The 22,108-nt window shown below is 42.8% G+C and overlaps 1 protein-coding gene across 1 annotated transcript in view; it reads left to right on the top strand.

The window, feature by feature from the left end:
- Positions 1–18,924, top strand: part of LOC112541586 (integrin alpha-X-like) — a 32,832-nt gene extending 13,908 nt beyond the window's left edge. The window contains exons 12-30 of the mRNA XM_088142584.1: positions 623–771; positions 1,815–1,980; positions 2,666–2,859; positions 4,357–4,487; positions 5,415–5,572; positions 6,190–6,341; positions 7,020–7,151; positions 8,055–8,128; positions 9,931–10,075; positions 10,177–10,290; positions 10,386–10,465; positions 11,415–11,498; positions 11,636–11,714; positions 13,798–13,905; positions 14,476–14,556; positions 16,655–16,771; positions 16,962–17,054; positions 17,213–17,323; positions 17,638–18,924. Coding sequence (XP_087998710.1) covers positions 623–771; positions 1,815–1,980; positions 2,666–2,859; positions 4,357–4,487; positions 5,415–5,572; positions 6,190–6,341; positions 7,020–7,151; positions 8,055–8,128; positions 9,931–10,075; positions 10,177–10,290; positions 10,386–10,465; positions 11,415–11,498; positions 11,636–11,714; positions 13,798–13,905; positions 14,476–14,556; positions 16,655–16,771; positions 16,962–17,054; positions 17,213–17,323; positions 17,638–17,760 — 2,291 coding nt within the window. The 3' untranslated portion in view covers positions 17,761–18,924. The remainder of the gene's footprint in view (positions 1–622; positions 772–1,814; positions 1,981–2,665; positions 2,860–4,356; positions 4,488–5,414; positions 5,573–6,189; positions 6,342–7,019; positions 7,152–8,054; positions 8,129–9,930; positions 10,076–10,176; positions 10,291–10,385; positions 10,466–11,414; positions 11,499–11,635; positions 11,715–13,797; positions 13,906–14,475; positions 14,557–16,654; positions 16,772–16,961; positions 17,055–17,212; positions 17,324–17,637) is intronic.
- The last annotated feature ends 3,184 nt before the right edge of the window (positions 18,925–22,108 follow it).

Here is a 22,108-nt window from a genome sequence, read left to right as displayed (position 1 = left end):
GGATTCTACTGAAATTATCATAATTAGACTCTTTAAATTATCTCTGTTATTCTGGAATATACAAAATAGCAGAGATCATTTAGGTTAGACTACATTTTTCCATTTAATTCAATGGTAGGAAGCAAGTTCACTATTTTGCCTTCAGATATGGTGCATGTTTTGCAATTGATCGTGCCCATCACGGCAACTCTTTTGAGAACATGCCTGTAATGTGCTGTCAAAATTCTGAATGCATTCCCCAGTCCCAAAAGATGTGGGATCCTGCTAGACGACGCTCTAATTCTCTCTAATTTTAGCACCATTCTGAAATGTTACTTGATGGGTTTTGCAGCCTCTGCTCTTTGATGTTATAATGAGCTTTCTTGTCTTTTTTATTGTCTACAACCTCAAGCATCTGGAAAGTAAAAGCTGCAGTTTCAATGAAGGAACAGTCAGTAACTGGGTTTTGGCAAACCTTACTTTTTATGGGTAAGATGGGATACCTTAAAAAGACTCAATTTGTCTTTGAATTGAGACATTGTCCTCCAGATGAATGCATCCCAAGCTTGACTGAGCTTCTGAAAGTTTTCCAGGTTCCTGTATCATCATATGACTTATTTTAGCTGTTTCCTCTCCCCTTTAGGCTATTCTTCTCAGTCTGTCCAGTTCAATGGGAGGAATGGTCTGGTAGTGGGAGCCCCTCGCTATGATCACATTGGCAAAGTTGTTTACTTTGAGAATGAAGCCCTGAGTAGGGAATGGCAGCTGAAGATGGAGGTAGTAGGAGAACAGGTATGAGCTGAGATAAAAGAGCTCCAACAGAATTGAGAGCATGGATAAAGTCTCTAAAGGAGACTCTGCATCAGGTTTCACCCAGACCACTACTCAAACTTAAAGGTTATTGGGCAGAGATTCAAGGGCACAGGCTGAATACATACACGTATATCTTCAGGTTCAAATCTTACATCTCTTCCTCCTGTCTGTGTGCCCCAATGGATGGAGAGTGGATCGCTTCTCTGAGGAAGGGCCAGCTGATAATGTTCAGATGTTATTATGTAATGCACCTGTCTGGTCTCAGTCTCTCTCTACATCTGGCCTTGGTTCTTCTAGCTTTCACACTCTGAAGGCTACAGTGATTACACAGAAGTAAGATGCACTTTACAAGTTTTGTCTGATAGATGAATACTCCATAGATAATAAGTCTCCCTGGCACGTCTCCTTAGATTACTCTTTATAACTTCAAGATGTGTTGATATAAAAGTTCTACAATTCCAGCATGGATGGACATGCTGCGAGGAGACGATGGGACTAGCATCCCAAAATACCTGGACCCACCAGGTTGGGCAAGGCCACTAGATATTTTCCATAGCTTGCTTTTTGGCCTCAGATTGAGATTTTGATCATTCTGCTGGTTGGCCTCTTTCAAAAGAGGCAAGAATTCCTGCTAATGGGAAAAAGAATTTCTCCCAAGCTTTGCAGAGAGCTTCATCGTTAGAAGATAAAGATTATTATACTTTGCTTTGGGTTATACTGCCCTGAGCCAGAAACAAATCAGCTCAGCTGCCAAACACTAACAGTTGATTTTAGAGGGTTGCAAAGAACCATCTGGAAGTGCCCTACATTTCTGAAACTGTACCCAATAGTGTCTATATGCTTCACAACATATTGTTGCAGTCCTAAAAATTAGATTCTTCAACAACAAAAACATAATACCTTGCATCAAGCAGTAACATCTCTGCTTCTGCAATTTGAACATAAAACATGAAAATGATTGTCTTGCTCTATTTTTTTTTAAAAATAGAATGAAATTAAGAGGTGGTTATTTGATGCAACAGGTTGGTTCTTACTTTGGAGCAACTCTATGCTCGGTGGACCTCAATCAAGACTCAATCACAGATTTGGTTCTGGTTGGAGCTCCCATGTACTATGATGCCATTGCAGGAGGAAGGGTTCACATCTGCCTTTTTAAGGTAAGAGGGGAGGGGGGACTTCTGGATCTATGTAACAGACCATAAATGGTGGTTGAAGATGGATATCTGTATAGTTTCAATGATCTGCAATATCCCCTCAGTAATTCTCAGTTTATGGATCAGGTTGAGGAGAAACCTTTGCTTTTACTATTTCTTAATATTTTTTGAAGGCTGAACTCCAATACTGCAATGTTATATTTGAGATGAGTGTGACACTTCATATAAACTTTTAATTTGGCAATGGAATCTTCCACTTGTTGCATGTGAGGAAAACTGTGTTTTAAACGCAGGCTCTGTCAGGGCTTTGAAAGAGAGAGCGAAACTGTACATGTGTCAGGAGATGTGAAACCCTGAAGATCCATTTATACAGTAAACCCCAAATGGGTTGAGAACCATATTTCCTTCTCTCTGGGGAACCCTAGAAATGATGGTTTCTGCAATGAGAGGAAAAGCTAGATGTTCAGAATCTTCACTAAACTACAGAATTCCTTGGGGATTCCTTGGGGAATTATGGCAGTCCATGATGGAATAAAATAGTATCATAATGTAGATATGTCCAGAGATGTTTAATAAAATATATTGAAGTAGAATCTAGAACATTTAGGAAATTTGTGGAGAGACATGGGGGCTGCCATCTGGGAAACTATTTCTTTTGGATTGCAGCATTCCAGTGTATCTTTCTTACATTTTACAGAACGAAGCATTTTCTTGTACAGATGGCAACACAGCTTTGAAAGGACAACCAGGACATATGTTTGGTCGCTTTGGGGCCAGCATTGCAGAAGTGGGTGACATCACTGGGGATAAATGGACGGATGTAGCTATTGGCGCTCCCTTGGAGAATGAGAATACGGGAGCTGTGTATATATTTTCAGGGGAAAGGGCATCGATCAAGCCCTCTTATGTTCAGGTGAGCTGAGCCTCAGGCCTTGCTTGATCAAGTGGCCCCCTTTCTCCTCTGGAAGCAAGATTTCAAGAGGTAGAGGTTCCTTTGCACAACTCCTCTCAAGAATTGCCATTCTTTGCTCACTTCTTCTTTGTAGAGCCTCAAAACCATGTCCTTATGCATTGCAGTGTTTTCTGTGTTGTCATTAAAAAAAAGGAACCACAGGGATGGGCTGATGGACACCCAGGTGCTGGGAATGCTCCGGGGTCTTTCTTCCTGATTTACTGGGAAGACTTTACCCTGTACCACTTACCCATATGTGCAGGGAGAGTGCTGAGTACATATGATTTCAAAGAGTCATCCTCCCCCACCTCCTACCCCCACATGACCTGCCTTTCAGCCACTACCCACAGCAGACAACTGGAAGGGAGGAGTTAGGAGGCATGTAGATATGGCCATTGTGTCTTCTAGCATCACCGCAACGTTGCTGTGTGGAGTTAATAGTAACATGTCCAGGCTATGTATTGCTACAACCATGGCTGGATGAGGCCATAATTACAATGAATCTCTAAAGAAGAAATGGCCTTTGTCATTGATGATGATGAAGATGATGATTATCTATCTATCTATCTATCTATCTATCTATCTATCTATCTATCTATCTATCTACTTACCTACCTATCTACCCATCTACCCATCTACCTATCTATCATCTATTGAAACTCAAGATGGCGAACATGTTTAATACTCCTGCCCCCTATTTTCCCCACAACAACAACTCTGTGAGGTGGCTTGGGCTGAGTTTCCCCCAATGGATTCAATCCATCCCATTTCTTTCTTATTCTGTAGGAGTTCTTTTTCCTTTGCTTCTTAAATAGTTGCTTGAATTTCAGCTGTATTTCAGCTTATGTCAGGCATCAATTGCTAATTTCCCCACCTTATTTTTCTTCATTTTTTGCCTAGTAAAATAGTGTTGCACTTTTTTTTTTAATGGAATGAAATCAGTCTCCTTTTGAAACAAACAAGAACATATATTTGGACGATGAGACTATTTGGGGGATTAAAAAATAATTTATTACTATTGTCCTGTCTACTTTCCCCAACCTCTGCTTCTGCTCAGGTAAAAGTGGGAAAAGTTTAGTGGTGGAAAAAGGCCCTAACATGACCCAGGAGAGAAACCTAACAGTGCATACTAGTAGAGAAAATTGCCCATGACTTTTGTAGGAAATGTTTGGATTTTGTTTTACACTATTAGTTTCCCAAATAATTCCCTAGTTTGAGTTTCTCCCAATAATTGGGACTACAGCTCCCACAAGCTCCAGACATTATGACCAGTAGTTAATGATCCTGGGACTTGTCATCCAAAATAACTGGAGTATCCATATGTCTCTTAGAAAACAAGGTCAACGTCCTGGTCTTCTCATTTATTATTAATTTCATCTTTGATTAATCACAGGAGCCCTCAGGCACCAAAGACTCACCCCCATTTTTCCTTGCTTACCTTCCTTGCTCTTCCCACAGCGCATTGAGGGACAAAAGTTTTCTGGAGGGTTCTTTTATTTTGGCCAAGCTATCAGTGGAGGAACAGATCTTACGGGGGATGGACTGAAGGACATCATTGTGGGACAACAAGGAAGAGTTTTTCTGATGAGGTGAGGAGAGAAGACAGCTCTCAGTGCTTCTGAGCACTTGAATGTGCATTATCAGGCCTATATACTGAGTAAAAAGATATGTTTTCTATAAGGCATGGTTATAGTTATGTATTTGTTGAGTGTTTACATTCCTTGTCTACCCTGACAGAGAGACTCAGTCCCTCTCCATCCTGTTGTGGATCTGACTCTGCAGTTGAGCTGATGAACTTAATGAAGAACTGCCACATTGAGGAAATGCTGTCCTAATAATAGGGGGCTTGAGGGGGTGCAAAAATGGTTAAGATGGCAGCCGAACCACGTCAACAAAGCCCTGCCTGTTTTTTTATGGGAAACACATATTTAAAAGAAGGGGGCAAGGCTTTGAGCATGTGGCTATTACTACCATCTTGACTTTTTCTACTTCCCGTAGACGCCCTGGATCACGGTCCTACAGTGTGAATGCTTGAGCTGTGATGAATCAGGCAGTTTCCCACTGGCAGAACCTCTCGCTTAGCCTGTCTCCTGGCCCCCTGGGTTCAGTCTCTCCTGCAGAAGTCAAGACCTCAAGGCCCTCTGCTTCTGAAACGAGCAAATCTATTGTGGTGGCTTTCTCACTGCAAAAACAAACCCAGCAAGACAACAATGAAGCTGGAGGAGGGGGGTATTGGCTGAAAGCCAGTGTTTGAACACTCTCGTTGCTGCTGGAGGAAGCATTGTTTGATTCACTGGAAGAAGTGAGCATAGTAAGGTTGGCACTGGTGAGGTCCCTTGCCACGTGGTATGAAAATGCTTCTGAGGGATTGGGGGGGTGAAGCCAGTGGCTGTGTGATGTGTCCTCAGCTCAGATTGTTGCCTGCCAGACTTTCTGCTGGGTCATGTTGAATGCTATTTCCCTGACCACAGGGAATCTTAATGAGGATGATCTTCCCCTTTTCTCCTTGCTTCCAGGTCTCGTCCTGTTCTGCAAGTGAAGGTCTCCATCATGTTCCACCCACCTTCCATCCCCGCCTCAGTCTTTCAGTGGAACAGGCCAACATCTCAGGAGTATGTGACTAGCATGGCCGAAGTGTGCTTCACTGTTTCAAAAACCACTCAGGATGACCTAGGTGATGGGAAATGCTGTAGCCCTTCTGAGTCCTACACCAAGCAGCACCCCTCAGACACATGCAGTGCAGACTCTTGGCTGATTTAAATATGCAAAGAGGCATGTGGTATAGCCCTCTTATTGGCCTCCTGCTTCCAACACTGTGTCCCTGATGTACCTTTTCTAGCATTTTTCCATACACACTGAGAGGATCTCCCAGATACCACCTCCTGCACTGAAGAGTCTAACAGATAACTGCTACCACTATTTCTTATTTTATCTCTTCATTTAATTTGTTCATTCCAATATTTTCCTCACTCACAGCATGGCTCACCTCTCTCTTGTAGGTATTGGATGAAAGTAAGGAAATAATCTGTCACCAATTGTATTTAGCTTAATGTCTGCAAGTTGGCCACATTTTGTGTCCTCAGATTATTTAATATTATTATTAAATTAAGATGAAATGTTGACACCATTCTTTATCAAGCAATTCTGCATAGAAACATGGGGCTGGCGCAGGTGGGGGGTGCATCCTGACAGAGTGAAATCTTCACACTCTGCTGAGAATAGACATTTTTCTGTTTGAAGGATAGCATTCCATAAGTGAAGATTTGAAACTCTTCTTTCTTTTCCACCTAGATGAAATCTATAGTGAGCTTTGGTACAGCCTGACCCTGGATTCTCACAGAACAAATGCTCGAGCCTCTTTCAATTCCAAGTCCCCCATCCTGCAAGCAAGTGTTTCAACTGGACTTGAGAGGAAGTGCCAGAACCACTTAATTGAACTCCCCGTGAGTTGCCGTTATGTCCTGATGGCCTTTTCATAGACACCTTTGGGATAACAGAAGGTCTGTGGTCAGAGAATGAAATTCCTCTGCCTTTTGACTTTTTAAATCAAAAGCTTGGGATCTGATTGGTCTCGATCTCCCAGGACAGGGGGTCAAAGGGCCTCATCCTCTTGGTGCCTCAAATTACCTGTATCCCAGATAGCAAGCTCTTTTCTCCTTTCTTTATAAGTCATAAGACTTGTCTTCATCCATGACTGGCTGCACGCATCTCGGTGCTAAATGTTAACTATCCTCTCAGTTTCCTGGCTGCAGATTGCCTGAAAGGCAGAAAATCAACTGATGCAGTCTTTTCACAACAGGCATGGAAACCCTGATAAGAAACATATAACATTGTTAGAGGATGTAATCTGGATATCTGTGTTTAATGATGTTGCAGCTTTCATTTGGCCTGCCCAGTTTTATTACTTTTTTGGGGTAGGGGTGGGCAGAGAGAGGCTTTGGATGCATCAAAAAAACAACAACATTTGTAGCATTTGCTTGGGTATTGATTGCACTCTTGGCTCTGTTGTTCAGCTCAAGAAGAGATGTTCCCTGATATGATAAAAAAGTAGTTCATTCTTTCTGCAGAAGGAGCTCATTATGCATTTTTAGATACTTTTTTTCCTGTATTGTCTCTCTCAGGTTGGCACTGAGGATACCGTGACACCCATCACCTTAGGGCTGAATTACAACCTCACAGGGAAATCCATCACTAAAGTCCCAGATCTCCTGCCCATTCTGAGCAAACACTCAAAGCGAAACTACACAGCCGAGGTGATTGTCCCTAAGGTTTATCATGGTACGGCAAAAGCCAGCAACTGTTGGAGCCATTGTGGTATAGTGTGAAGATGTTGGACAAGGATGATGAGGAGATCCCCCCACAGCCATGGAAGTTCACTAAGTGATTTGGGGCCAGTCCCTTTCTCTCACCCCAAAAGCCAGAGCAGGGTTGTGGTTGTGATGTTGGACTAGGAGCAGGGAGACCCAAGTATTATTCTACCCTCAGTCACAGAAGGTCCCTGAAGCGCTTTGGGTCAGTTGCTCTCAACCCGAGCCAATGTTGTACAGTGGTGAGAAGGTGCTGGAGTAGGAGTGGGGAGACCCGGGTCCTACTTCCCCCTCAGTCACAGAAGGTCCCTGGGGGACTTTGGGCATGCTGGCTGGGGAATTCTGGGAGTTGAAGTCCACACATCTTAAAGTTGTCAGGTTTGAAAAACACTGCTCTATGACATGTCTGCTTTCATCTGTCAAGCTTAACACAAACCTCCTCTCAGGAACATCTGTAGGGGAGGTGGTCAAAGCAGGCAAGATGGTGGCCACAGCATCATGATTAAAGCCTCACTTGTGTATGTGTGTGTTGTAAATGCATATACATTGATGCCACAACTGCCATCTTACCTGTTTTAGACCTGTTTTCAACCCTGCAATATGTTGAGATACCATTGCGTCCTTTCTGGTAAGGAAAGAAGTCCATTTCTGTCTTCTTCAGAATCTCATGGTGACTCTTGAGTTGCCTTTAAGTCACTGTACCAGCCCAGTAGAAAATAAATGTGTATCACAGGTAAGGAAACCAATGTCATAGCAGAAGTGAATCTTGTTGCAATGTTCAAGGAATAGAGCCAAGTCATCAAAGCTGAGGTGTACTTTGTCTTTAACCCCCGCCCCCTTTTTTTGTAGCTCCCCTTTGAGAAGAACTGTGGCAGTGACGGGAAATGTGAAGACATTTTGCAAACCTCGTTTAATTTCTCAGGGTAGGAGAAAGATGATCTCCCACACTTTCTGCCTTACATCTCTATTATCGATGGCTCAGATCTCAGATCCTGAATACTCTACCCAATTTCCCTTTCTAACAACTTTGGGAAGGTTTCTATGACGAGGATATTTTCCAGTCCTTTCTGTCGTGCAGAGTTGTTATAGATTCATCCAGCCGCTGGACAGATACTCTGCCTTACCGATCCATGGAGATTTTAAGAGTTAACCTCCATCCACTTGTTCCTTCATTCTGATTGGTTATATCTATACTAGTGCTTGTGCAATGTTATCCCCAATCTGTTCAAATACTATGCTTGTTAGATCAAACAATCCTGCTTGGAACCCTTATAAGTTAAAAACCTAACAAGATGACTTGAATCGTGTTTCAAAGTACATTGCAAACTAATTGCTTTAATGGAATATGCTTGTGAAGATTAATAGGATTAATGGATTCAGAATTCCTTGACTAATATGCCCTCTTCAAATAACGGGAAAACTTCAAACAAAGAGAAAGGGTTGGATCGAGTCCATGTTACATGCACTAAAACCCATTGAAAGCAATGTGGGAAGTTGCTCATGACAAAAGGTCCACTGATTTCACATGGAACTGGGTTTAACCAGTTTGTTCTCCAAGATTGTGTATGTTAACTCAGAAGTAAGTTCTATTCGTTGCAATGGGGTTTACTGCCTGATAAATGGAGTTTGGGATTGAAGCGTTAAACTAGATCCAACCCCAAACTTTGCTCCTCTGAAGCCTCTGAGTAACCCTAATGTGATACCTGGTGACCACAGTGTATGTGCTACACTTTCCCTTGAGCCTATTGTTTTAATTAAAGAAATGAATGGGAGGAATAACCTGTATTTCCAACAGTGAATCTGGGCTCTGCATAGACCCCAGTGGTATTCTTAGGAAATAAAATGGTAGATTATAGCAGCCAAATGCTTGTTTGCCATTTGCTATATAAATATTTAATAATAATAATAATAATAATAATAATAATAATAATAATAATAATAATAATAATTTATTAAACTTGCATGCTAGCTGACTCTCAACATCTCTGGGCAGCTCACAACAATCAAAGAAATTATAATGCAATCAATAAAACATAAAAAAGTTGTTTGGTGATTGTCCAAACCTTGCAAGAAGATTTTATCTGTAACATGTTCTCAATATTCCCAAGGGCCCCCTCCAAGCTTCTCTGTAGAAGCTGAGTTTAGTAATTACAAATAGTGTACAAAGGAAGTAAGTAGAAGGTAAACTGGGATCTACTGATAGTTTGCTGGGAGATTTTTATTGAAACTGTAGACAAAATCACGTCCTCCTTTCTCCCCTATCCTAAATTATACTGTGGAAGTAAAGAAATGTGGGAGTAACCAGAAGTGCATTTTTCTGTGACTTGATTTGGAATTCAATTCAGTTCTCAAATTTCTAGATTGAGAATACAATTGTTCTATCTGTTTTACAGTCAGCTGACTCCTAATCAGTTTAACTGATTAGGAATCCTTAATGACTTAATGACATGAAGGAATCCTTAATCACTTAATGACTCCTTAATGTATTCTAAGTGCATGAAAACCATCCGGCATCCCTGACATCTTAGCCTTGTAATGGGATACTTAACATATTCAGCAGTGACAGATGGCAAGGGGTGGTTTTTCTTTAATATGGTTGAATGCAAATATAATTGTAAGTGCTGAGTTTATTGATTTTCTCATCAAATATTGTGGCCTGTGTATGAGCTCTGGAATCTGAGACCTCTAACCAGACACGTAGATTTCTTTCTTGACTCCCACTCAGCCTGGAAACTTTAGATGTGGGTTTGACTTCTGAGTTCAGCATAACAGCCTCCCTTCAGAATCACGGGGAGGACTCCTACCACAGCACCCTATGCTTCTTCTACCCTGCAGGGCTGTCCTATCGCAAAGTCACATTGCTGCAACAGGTAAGTGAAAAAAGGATGCCAGCAGAGGTGCAGAATAGGGGTGGGACCCACTTGGTTGCGATGTTCCTCCCCTCAAAACTTTGTATGCACCCCTGTCTCAGGCCAGCAGAAAGGTGACACGGGTCCAGTGCCGCTCAGCCCCTGCCTCAGAAGAAGAGGCTAGCCAAAATGCCACCTGCAGTGTCAACCACCCTATTTTCTGGAGTGGAGCAGAGGTGGGATCTGCTTCCTTTGTGTTTTTCACTGCCACAATGATTGAGGATGACTGTGGCTGTACCCCACTTACTCTCCCCATCTTTGCATGTTTCAGGCTATTTTTGTTGCCACATTTGATGTCTCCCCCAATGTTGATCTAGGGGACACACTGCAGATCATGATTAAAGCTGACAGGTAACATCCACGCTCCTGGATCTTATGGATTAATAGAGGCCAACAGTATTCAATTGTTGGAATATTCCCTTCATTGTTCCAAGGGCCTGAGTATGTGTGTGTGTGTGTGTGTGTGTAACTGAAATTATTATTTCAAAGTATGAGTTATTTGGGGGCAGTGTGAGATACTGTACTGCAGCAGCTTTCAAGTTGTCTCATTGGGGTGCCCTGGAATTTCTCTGAAGCTTTATTAGGGATTCTCATTAGGAAAATCAAAAACAAGAGAAGTGTCCCTTGAGGACAGTGTAGCTATCACAGTTGAGTATTCCCTGCAGTATGTGCAAAAGTAGTGAAACCTGAAAAGGTTGCCCGGGGTCATACTATGTAAGGACATGTTCTAGTGTCCTCAGTGGAGATCTGGTACTTGGCAGAAGGCAAATTCAAGTAGACAGTGACCTTCAAAGACCAAATGTTTGAAAATGCATGAATGTAAATCATGGTTTTGGTAAAACTCCACTGGCCTCCTTTATACTTTTGAGGGCAGAGCAAAAGAGTATTTAGCTGAAATAGAGTGATTTATAAAGAGGCCAAAAACATTGTGCGCTTCTCTATAGTAAGGTACTCTTGTCATCCTGGGATTTAATTTTTAACCTGTCCTATACTAATTCTGTAGGCCTCTTACACAGTTTTTCTCCCAGGGCCATGAAATTTTAGAAATAAAATTGATTATTGTTCCAATACCGGCCCTTGAAACAATGAAGGGAGATTCATATTAAGACAGGGCAAGACTGGGAGGTCAAAAAAAAAAAAATGTAGCCAAAGATTCATGCTACGCATTATGACAAAGCATTTTTGCTGCAGTGCATGACAGGGACTGTGATGTAAAAAGCATAGCATGTTAGAATAATACAGGTTGCTTGAGATTTTCTTGATTAAATAAAATTTACCATGTTTTCTTCTACTTGTCCAGTGAAAATGGGGGCACCACCATCAAGGACACCCGTTATGAAGCCACCTTGCCTGTCAGATACGCTGTGTACCTCCTTATCAACATGTAAGTGACTATGGATATTTTAGAAAGAAGATAGAATGTGGACAATGCCCTCTGCAAAGCTCATTCCTCTCTCAGGGATACTGTCTCTGGAATCTTCTGTTTTTACCAAAGTTCTTTTCTCTGTTGAATCTTTTCAGGGTTGATGAGTCTACCAAGTATGTGAACTTCACCGCAGGCCAAGAAGAAGCACGCAAGAGTGTTGAACACCGATATGAGGTGAAGGGCAAAAGGAGTAGGAAAGTGTAGCCTGGAGGTTGGTGGGAGGAGGAGAAAGATATCACAGAGAAAAATTGATGGAAGGATGATGGGCAAAAGTGAGACTTCTCCTAAGTGAAAGATTAAAAGTAAGTTTACAAAATTCCATGATTCCATTGGTTTTCATAGAACAATTTAGTTTTCATGGCTCCTACCAAGAATCTAAGTGATAATTTAGTAAGGATACTGAAGATTGTTACCTAGAGGTCTACCAGATGATAAGCCTTTCCATCTTCCAGTTCTTCTCAGTCTTTTTAGAATGCACCAAAGATTTCAGTTGATTTGACTAATTGCAGATTTATTCCCACATTGGGATGCTATAACATGTCTGTATGTGTGTGTTAGAGCTTGCAGACAGCTGTTCACCAACCAGTGCTTGCTTGCTTTAATTTCAAATGGGCCAACAGGGGTGCCTGTGGAGGAGGGCGGTCAAAAAAGTCAAGATGGTGGTCATGTCCATGTGATTGAAGCTGCCATTTTGACTTTTCCCCCCCTTGTGGATGCCCCTATGAACAAAGAAGCATCTCTCCCCCATCTTCTCCAAAAGAAGAGAAAATAAGCTTTCCCCTCTCCTGTGATCCTTACATTTGACCATTTGAGAGGAAGGCCAATGGTTAAAAAGCATATCTTCCAAAGCTTCCCAGTCATCACTGCAGCAAATGCTGGCTGTCTTCTATCTCACACTGACTTGTAATGCTGGCACACCAGAAAGACCAAGACGTGGCTGCAACTGTGTGATCAAAACAGTATTTCCATTCAAGTGTAAAACAACCCTGGCACAAATATGGGTCATGATGCCATGCCCTTCCAGGGGTAAGGTGGGATTGGAGGGCAAAGGACTCATGTTGCCTGGGATTGGTGGGATTGCCCTGTGATCTGGAAGATCCTTGGTTGCCCTCCTTGGCCTGAACAACAATACTAAGAAATCCTGGGAAGTAGAACGCAAAGACTCTATATTCCTTTAAAGCAGTGTTTCTCAGCCTTGGCAACTTTAAGAGGTGTGGACTTCAACTCCCAGAATTCCCCAGCCAGCAAACTGGGTGGGAAATTCTGGGAGTTGAAGTCCACACCTCTTAAAGTTGCCAAGGCTGAGAAACACTGACCTACACCATGATGACAGTATCCGTTACTATGGCTTGAAGTGTAACACGAACTAATATTTAAATGTAACGTCGAATAACTAATTTGCATTGTGAGCATTGATCATATCTAGGTCATACCACTAGTTTTTTTCAGATGAACAGCAGGATCAAATGGATTAAATTAAACCATAAACCTTCCCTGTAAATATGATACTTGCACAGCAGTGGAGAAGGAACTGAGTCCTTTGCTGGAGAGGTTGATCATCTAATTGAAAGGAACTTTTGGAGACAAGGTGGAGAGGCTGAGAGGTCATGGTCAGAGGTGCTTAGTGGTTCCTGCACTGAGCCAGGAGTGGACTTGATGACCTCTAAGTCCCCTCTCAACTCTAGGATTCTATGATGGGCTTCTCTTCCCTTCCCTGTTGGCAGCTTTAGGACTTCTGGATGGACCACTTCCTTTCACTTTCTTATAGAACCACACTGGAAGGGAGGGAGGGAGGGAGGGAGGGAGGGAGGACGTCTTATATATAACTTATTTTTTTGTTAAAGAAAAATAAAAACTAACATAAACTAATATTTGGAATAAAGAAAGGAAAGAAAAAATAAAGAAAAGACAAAGCCAAAAGTGCAAAAAAGAAAGAAATTATAAAGAAGTAGCTTCCGATTTTCTTTACAGCAGCTATAAGTATAAATGTAAATTAACCTCTTACTCTATGGTTACAGCATGACTTTCATTTTTTTCTGTAATGTATTTTTTTCTAATCATCAAAACCATAAGTTCATTTTTTCTGTTTCACGCAAAAAGTCTATAGATAATGTCTTTTCTCTGATCAAAAATGTCAATTGGGCCATCTCAGCAAGTTCATCATCTTCACCATCCATTCCTTCATTGTGGGTAATGTCAAATCTTTCCACCTGTGTGCATATAATAATCTCGCTGCAGTAGAATCTATTTTTTTCAGGTGAAGAATCTTCGTAAACGAAACATCCCTTTCATGGTGACATTTCAGATCCCAGTAGAACTGAAAGGGATCCCTGTTTGGAACATGTTTCAAGTCATTCCTTCTGAGGTATACTATCTATCTTGGGCTATCGTGTTGTGGCCTTCTGGTAATTCCACTGAAGAACCCCCTGGGTGGGAAAATATGTGCTGGAGATATTCACCCTGGGTGGATCAGCCACCTGCAATGCACTTCAATGAAGCATTTTACCTTGTGATGTGATTTGGCCCACCTCACCAGGGTGTCCAGGCTGGGCCAATCTGACTAATTCACCTGCTTTGATTTGATAACAGGGGCTTATATGTGTGTGTGCAGTGCATTTGCACAAGCCCCTGTTCTAGATCAGCTTGAATCAGTACAACTGCTCCACCCCAACAATGAGAATTGGATTCCTGCTTTGTTTCAAAGGGGTGCTTTGGTTGTACCTCTGCTGAAGAAAAGAACCCCTTTGAGGATCTGTAGAGCCCAACTGAAGATCCTTTTTCCAACTTCTGGAACTCACTTGGAACTACAACTTGGAGAAGCAAAACTTCTTACGGTCCCTCCCCTTCCTTCAGGAGAAGCAAAAGTCGTTACCATTTGTCTTCTGCTCCGTCCATCACCTTCTGCTACTAATGATTGGACCTCCCTTTTTCTCAGCCTGAAGTGGCCAAGTGTGACTTGGAGAGAGAAACTCCAGGCTCCAAGGATCTTCTGGCAGAGGAGGCAAATCCCCAGCTGGTGAGCATGCTGGCCCTTCTCTTTAGGGCCAACTGCATTCTGTAGCTCTTTCTGAGAGAATAGATAGATAGATAGATAGATAGATAGATAGATAGATAGATAGATAGATAGATAGATAGATAGATGGATGGATGGATGGATGGATGGATGGATGGATGGATGGATGGATGGATGGATGATAGATGGATGGATGGATGGATGGATAGATAGATAGATAGATAGATAGATAGATAGATAGATAGATAGATAGATAGATAGATAGATAGATAGAGATGATAGATAGATTTATGAGAATCCTCAGACAGGACTAAGGATTCTTGAAAAAATAATGACGCTCCAAGGTTATTCTGCAGTCAGTCTATGCTATTCAAATGCAAGGGACTTTGTAGATGGCTTCTTGATATGGATACTTGCTTCTGACTTTTTTTGAAAGTGCAAAATACAAATTAATACTGAATCAACTCTCAACATTATGATGAAGGATGAACCTTCCAGTTCCGTGGTTCCTTCCTGAAACTATCCCTTTCTTTTTCTACATCTACCCTACCCCATAGAATTAATATAGGCTCAAAAGGAATGCAGTCTCATCTTGGAAGGGCCCATTCAGGCCCCTGAGTCAACCATGCAGGAATCCAAAACCTCTCAATAGATAGCTGTATAGTAGACAGTGCTTGAAATCCAGCAAATGAGACTCCAGCATCTCTGTGGATAATTAGCTGTCCTGTCAAACTGTTCTAGCTGTAGGAAGTTTTTTCCATCATTCAGTCAGAATCCAATTCCTTGTCTATGTAATGTCCTTTCAGATATCTGAAGAGTGTTAACAGATTGTAGAGAGTAAGGAAAATGACCTGAATAGAGATAGGCAAGATCAGTCACCAAAGCAATGAGGGAAAAAGCATATTTTAAGTCCACAACAAGCAGAAAATATGTAGAAGAAACTCAGAGAGACATCTCCCTAATTCACATGAGTATAAGGAGTTGGGGGGGGGGGAGTTCAACATAATCAGGCTTACAAGATTTTCTTATTATAGCCACTCTCAATAAAAGTAGTTTTAGCCTTCCTGTAGGATTGATTCCTGGTGTGATCTACCTGGTGGCTGACACAAATGCTCCTTTAGTAGTCTTTTCTCAAGGTTTAACATGTCAGCTCTTTCAGTCTTTCTTCATAGGGCATAGTTTCTAGTCCCTGATTATTTTCATTGTTGTTCTGAGAATTTTTGAATTCTCCTTAAAGGTGGTGTCCAGGACTGGCCACAACAGTTGAGATGGAATCTGACCAAAGCAGAATATGTTGGAATTATTATTTCCTGTGATTTAGAAAGTATACTTCTGTTGATGTAGCTTAAAATCACATTTGCCTTTTTTGCAGCCACATCACACAGCTAGCTACTCTTCAGCTTGCAATCAACTAAGACCTGTTTGCAAATACCAAACCAGATATCTCCCATCCTATATTTCTGAATTGGATTTCTGTTTCCCAAATGTAGAATTTTCTACTTGTCTTTGTTAAATTCTGTTACTTTTAATCATTTCCTCTAAGCTATCAAGATAGTTTTTGATTTTATTTTGGACTTCTAGGCTATTAGATATCCCACCCAATTCTGTGACATCTGCAGAGTTGATAACTATTCCACCATCCTTTTCAACCAAGCACAGTGGAAGAGTTGAAGAATACTGAACCCAAGACTGAATGTGCCCCTCCCTTAATATTGCTCCCCAGTTTGATGAGGAATCATTGATAGATACATGCCTTGAGCCAGCTATATATCCACTTAATTATCATCTCACCCACACTTAGCTAGCTTGCTGATCAGCATCTCACAGGGGTCTTCAAAATATATTATGTCTAAGGCACATAATATATCTACAATCTATTAAGGAAGTTACCCTATAATCTGGGAGGTTTTTAAAAATAAATGCCCTTCACAATCATGAAAACTAGAACATTGGTATAAAGAAAGAAACAGTGGATATAATCAAGATGTTCAATTCCATAGTTAATACTGGAAGTGTAGAACTGCAGTTTATCAAGAGCCATTTTGCCCTTGTATGATTTCCCCCTTTGGCCTTATCCTGGATATCTTTTTATTCCCTCCAGGACTGCTCCGTTGCCTCTTGCAAAATAATCCGCTGTGACATTTTGTCACTGAAGATACAAGAAAACCCACTGGAGTTCAGGATCAAAGGAGACATCAATTTCCACTGGACATCTCAGGTACAGAGGCTGAGTTTCTTGAATTGCGAGATATTCACAAGTAGTCCTGCTCCCCCCCAGAGCTAGAAGAGTCTCCATGCTGGGAAGGAGGATTTCCTGCTTCAACTTGCCTTATTGATTCTTTTTTTCTGGTGGAACCATGTGGGCAAATAGGTTATCATCTTTCAGAGATAATGGATCTCTCTTCCAGATCCAGCAGAAGAAAATTATTTTGGTGAGCTCTGCACAGATTTCTTATGACACGAAAAAATACACTCAGGAGGAGGGCTTGTCACAAATTCAGGTAAGGGGAAGATGTGGGGCATGGACAGGGACTGAGCCTCAGGGCTTTCTCCCCAAACCTTGGAGGGGAGTGAGGTCTAATGGATTAGAACTGGTCCTTGACATCTGGATTGTCAGACTGTGCCCAACTTCTGTCATCTTTCTCCCCACCATTCCCAGATGCAAACAATAGTGGAGCGGATCGAGATCTACAACAGCCTCCCGGTGATCATGGGCAGCTCTTTTGGGGGCTTAATCCTTCTAGTTCTGATAGCTGCAGCCTTGTATAAGGTGAAGTGGAACCTGGGGTGGGAAAGAGTACAGAACTGAATCCTAGCTACCCCTCCCTATTAGGTCCTGAACTGCAAAGAGGAAATTATGCCTGCCTGTCCAAAAGGCTTCTCACCAAAGGAGTTATCTTAGTTGTTCACCAGCCTTTCTTGGGGGTTGGAATCAGGGTCTTGGCCAAATGTCAGAGAGTGATTTTCATAGCCCTCTGAGCCTTGGCAGCTCTCTTACATGCTAAGAGCTGGTGCCCTTTGTTTTGCTTGAGGAGAAATCTCATATTTGCTTTCTGTTTGTCTTCCATTTCTTTCTCTCTCTAGGTTGGGTTCTTCAAACGTCAATACAAGCAGATGCTGGAGGAGGCCGGAGCTGAGAATGAGGCTGTTGGTCCATCCTCACAAAATTTAGAGTCATCTCCTCCTAACAAAGACATTGTCTCCTAATAATCCTGCCAGGTCTTTTCAGATGTTCTGGAGCTCTGTTCTGAGAACCTAAGAAAAGGTGTGCCAGATTAGTCCATCAACCAATATATTACAGTGCCCCCAAGATGCTTCAGAAAAGCCCAGAAGACAGAATTAAAGCAGAATCCATCATTTCTTCTTGCTCATAGTAACTGATATTTACTCTCTGCCTCTAAACACAAGATATCTGCTGATTGATAGACCCTGCCTACATGTATATTTCATATCCCTTTTAAAATTCATCTAAGCTGATGGCTCTCTTTCTGAGATATTCTGATATCTTTCCTTGACTGGAAAGATCCAGCTTTTGACATCCATGCTGAGAAGTAGTAACACCTTGTTTTGAGCATGCTGGTTGAAATCACTTTCTTTCTTGAATGGAGAACATACATGCCTCTTCCTCTCATTTGGCCTTGAGAGGCAAGAAATCATGGAAAAGATGGTTGGTCTTCTTCTCCTGATGAAACCCTGCCAGTTTAAGGTTCTTCCTCGTGACTGCAGTTGATCAGCTGGCGGAAAAAACGGCTAGTATAATTTGAAATGTGCTGACAGCCATGAAAACTGCCTCATCAGTAATGAAGCTTGAGATGGATCCTGTCCACACAGATTTACTTTAGGACAATTCAAGGATAGCGGTTGGTAGATTCCCTAGGCTTTGTTTCCCCTCCCACCCAGGGCCAACCGCCAGGGGGAGAAACCTCCATCAGTCACTCTCCTTAAAGTGTGGTAGATGGCTTGGCTGAGTGTGGGTGGTGCCTGGAAAGAAGGGCCAGTGCGTTGAGCTATTGTCCAACAGAGGTTTACCATTCTTCTAAAAGGCTGGCAAGCAGGTTCTGCTAGAAGGGGGAACTGGCAGAACTCTTATCAATTTCATTCCAGTTCTCAAACATCCCAAATGGCTAAGAGTTGCTACAAGGAATGACAGTGCCCACAGCTGGTGGATACACTTGGTAATGCCTGAAAGTAGATAGTGGGGTACACAAAATGTTGTTACAGTAGGGAAAGTGGTCCTGTCTCTCTCCCAAAGTACTAAAAACAATAGAAAACACATGCAGAACCTCTTGCTGAAACAATCAGCAGAAAACCTTTAATAAACTCATTTGGGACAAAACAATCACATCTCTTTCCCCATTTTAATCAACGGGTCTTTTGAAAGATACATGGAATACATGCCTGGCGGTCTTCCAAAAGACCGATACACCAACGTCTATAAGGAACCCATGTCGTGTCTAAGTGGCACTTTGCAATGTGAGGGTCAGGGGTTTGGCTGATGCCAGCTGCTGACTGCATCATCCCCCAAATTGTGAATGAGTTGCTGTAGATAGTTTGTGAACCAAGGCTTGTCTTGAGGAAAGACAAAGACAGTACTATACTTTAAAACTGGACCGACAAAGGACAGATCTGGGTTGTCTCCATGGGAGTGGGGTGAGGATGAAACAAAGGCTGTATCATGAAGACAGGTCCTCTAAAATGTTTAGTGTGGTGTCTTTGGGCTCTGGTTAGCAGGACGTGCCAATGAACCCTTCAGTTTCTGCCTCAGATCAGTCCAGTGGATTTTCCCCTGCTTTCTCCAGAGAAAATTGACAACTACCCTATCTCCTTTTCTCCTAATTTAGCCTTCAGTACTTAATTTGCTCCTGCTTTCAATTGTCATTCTACTTCTTAAACTTTCTTCAGCTCTTTCCTTCCTGTGTCTACTATCTTCCTGTTTCTTTAACAATTAGAAAGAAGACAGGAAACAAGTTTATTAAGAGCAGGGGTTAAAAGAAAGGGCTTTGCTCCGAAAGCATGGCAAGGAAAAGGAGGTCTTGGGGCTCCGTTCCCAATCTCTGCCTGATCCTACCCGCGAGGGAGGACAGGGAAGACCAGTCGGAGTCTTGAAGCATTAGCTGGTCTGCCAAACCAGCTCTTTCAAATCAGCCCCTCCCTGTCTCTCCAATCAGCAGCTTATTGACCCTATTGCTTTATTGTTGTTGTTGTTTAGTCGTTAAGTCGTGTCCGACTCTTCGTGACCCCATGAACCATATTGCGCCAGGCCTTCCTGTCCTTCACTGCCTCCCTGAGTTTGCTCAGTTTCATGCTCATTGCTTCAGTGATGCTATCTAACCATCTCATCCTCTGCCGTCCTCTTCTCCTTTTGCCTTCAATCTTTCCCAGCATCAGGGTCTTCTCCAAAGAGATCTCTCTTTGCATTAGGTGGCCAAAATATCTGAGCTTGAGCTTCATTATCGATCCTTCCAATGAGCAATCAGGGTTGATTTCCTTTAAGATTGACTGGTTTGACCTCCTAGCAGTCCAGGGGACTCTCAAGAGTCTTCTCCAGCACCACAGTTCAAAGGCATCAATTCTTCGGCGCTCGGCCTTTTTTATGGTCCAGCTCTCACAGCCATACATTACTACTGGAAAAACCATAGCTTTGACTATGCGGATCTTTGTCGGCAAGGTGACGTCTCTGCTTTTTAATATGCTATCTAGGCTTGCCATAGCTTTCCTCCCAAGGAGCAAGCGTCTTTTAATTTCATGGCTGCAGTCTCCATCTGCGGTGATCTTGGAGCCCAAATAAATGAAGTCTGTTACTGCTTCCATTTCTACCCCTTCTATTTGCCAGGACTATTGCTTTATGCCATGGGGCAAAACCATGGTGCACCCCCAGGGGGCAGCAGAACACAACGATTGCCTCTTAAGTAGCCAAGCTGTACAGAGCAGGCAATCCAGACCTTCACCTTTGCTTTTCGCAACTGGCTTACAACGCTGGAGGAAAGCATTTTTGGGTTCTTGGTGGCCAGTCCTCTATTTCCCAGACAAACCTTTTCAAATGGTAACAGATGGAAGATTTCATTAAACGCCTGTCTGAACTACTTAGAGGGGGGGAAACACTATAGAGTCCTTGGGGTTCTCTGAGCTTGGTTGTTTTCTTGCAAACGTTTGCAAGAAAACCAAGCTCAGAGGACCCCAAGGACTCCACAGTTCAACCCTGAGCTACACATATTCGCTTCTGTTGGAAAACACTATCATAAGGGAACACTCTCCTGCTTGTAATAAGAAAAATAAGAAAAGGTGAAAAGAAGCACCTTTTTTAAAAAAAAAAAAACCCAGTAAGTCAAAATCTAGGTGGCGCTATTTCTTCTGGAGATGATTTGAGTCACCAACAAACCAGTCACAACTCCATTTACCCTAAATGTCTCAGGTTCCTCCCCAGAATCATCAACCCAAATGCTGCTTATGAAATCAGTCAATGCAGATGTGAGAAGGCAGGGAGAAGTGAGGGCCTCAAACGAACCATGTTTGCTAAGGGAGAGCGCTGTGCACCATGGGGCAGCCTTGGGGGGACGGCAGGAGGGAGGATGGGCAGAAGGCACACTCGCATCAGAGTGGAGAAGGACGGCAGGAGGGAGGAAAGACTGCAGGCAAGAGGCACGTTCGCACCAGAGTGAAGAGAAACGGCAGGGGGCGGCTGTCGGGTCAAGTGGGGATTGGAATGTGTATTGCGCTGATTGGATTCGGAAAGTGGAATGTCTGCGGTTTTGCGGTTAATTAGCGGCGCTCCGGGGCGGTAAAAAAGGTGAGATTGTGAGCCAAGCCCTCGTAGGAGGGGGACAGATAGGGGGTATAAAAACCTGTCAGACCTTGCTTCGGGGTTCCTCCATTGCTGCGGGAGGGACCCACCTTTGCAAACGTGCCCAATAAAAACTTCTGTCTACTGGATAACCGAACCCGTGTCTGTCGTTTTCTGACAAAATTGGCGAGCCAGCCAGGAGTCCTCGACGTGGACCGGACTGTGGGGAACCGGTGAGTAATCGGCCGTAACACCCCGTTGAGGTGTCTCCCGTTTTCCCCGGAGTCGGGTCCAGGACGGGACTCCAATCGCCAGTCAGACAGAAGTAAAGAGGAAGTCGGCCGACGAGGAGACCTCCGGGAGGTCTGGTGAGTACAACCTACCCATAATCTCGGGGAGATTAGCGTGGTTACGAGGCGTTGGACGCCGCAAGGGGACAGAAGAGTCCGGGACCTTCTGTAAGGTGGGAAACGTAGTCAGGAAGGATGGGTAAGGCGCAGAGTAAGAGTGTAAGGCCAGGGGCCAATGGGAAAAACGCAGTAGGGGGAATCCCCATGGATTCTCCATTAGGACAATTGTTGCAACAATGGGAGACACCCTGGTTGTGTCCATTCACCAGGGGTCTGGAAAAACCAACCATGATAACTTTGTGCACTAAAGAATGGCCAAAATATCCACTAGTGGGCCCCGAATTCCCCTACCATTGGGATACTCTTGGAATCCCCAGTAATTACTGGGTGACCCAACTAAAAAACTACATTGTGGAGCATAAAA

The sequence above is a fragment of the Python bivittatus genome, unplaced genomic scaffold (genome assembly GCF_059951505.1).
Source record: "Python bivittatus isolate LINGU-HERP-01145 unplaced genomic scaffold, Pbiv_v1 ctg000440_np1212, whole genome shotgun sequence".
Lineage (NCBI taxonomy): Eukaryota > Metazoa > Chordata > Lepidosauria > Squamata > Pythonidae > Python > Python bivittatus.
This window is presented reverse-complemented; position numbering and strand designations above follow the sequence as displayed.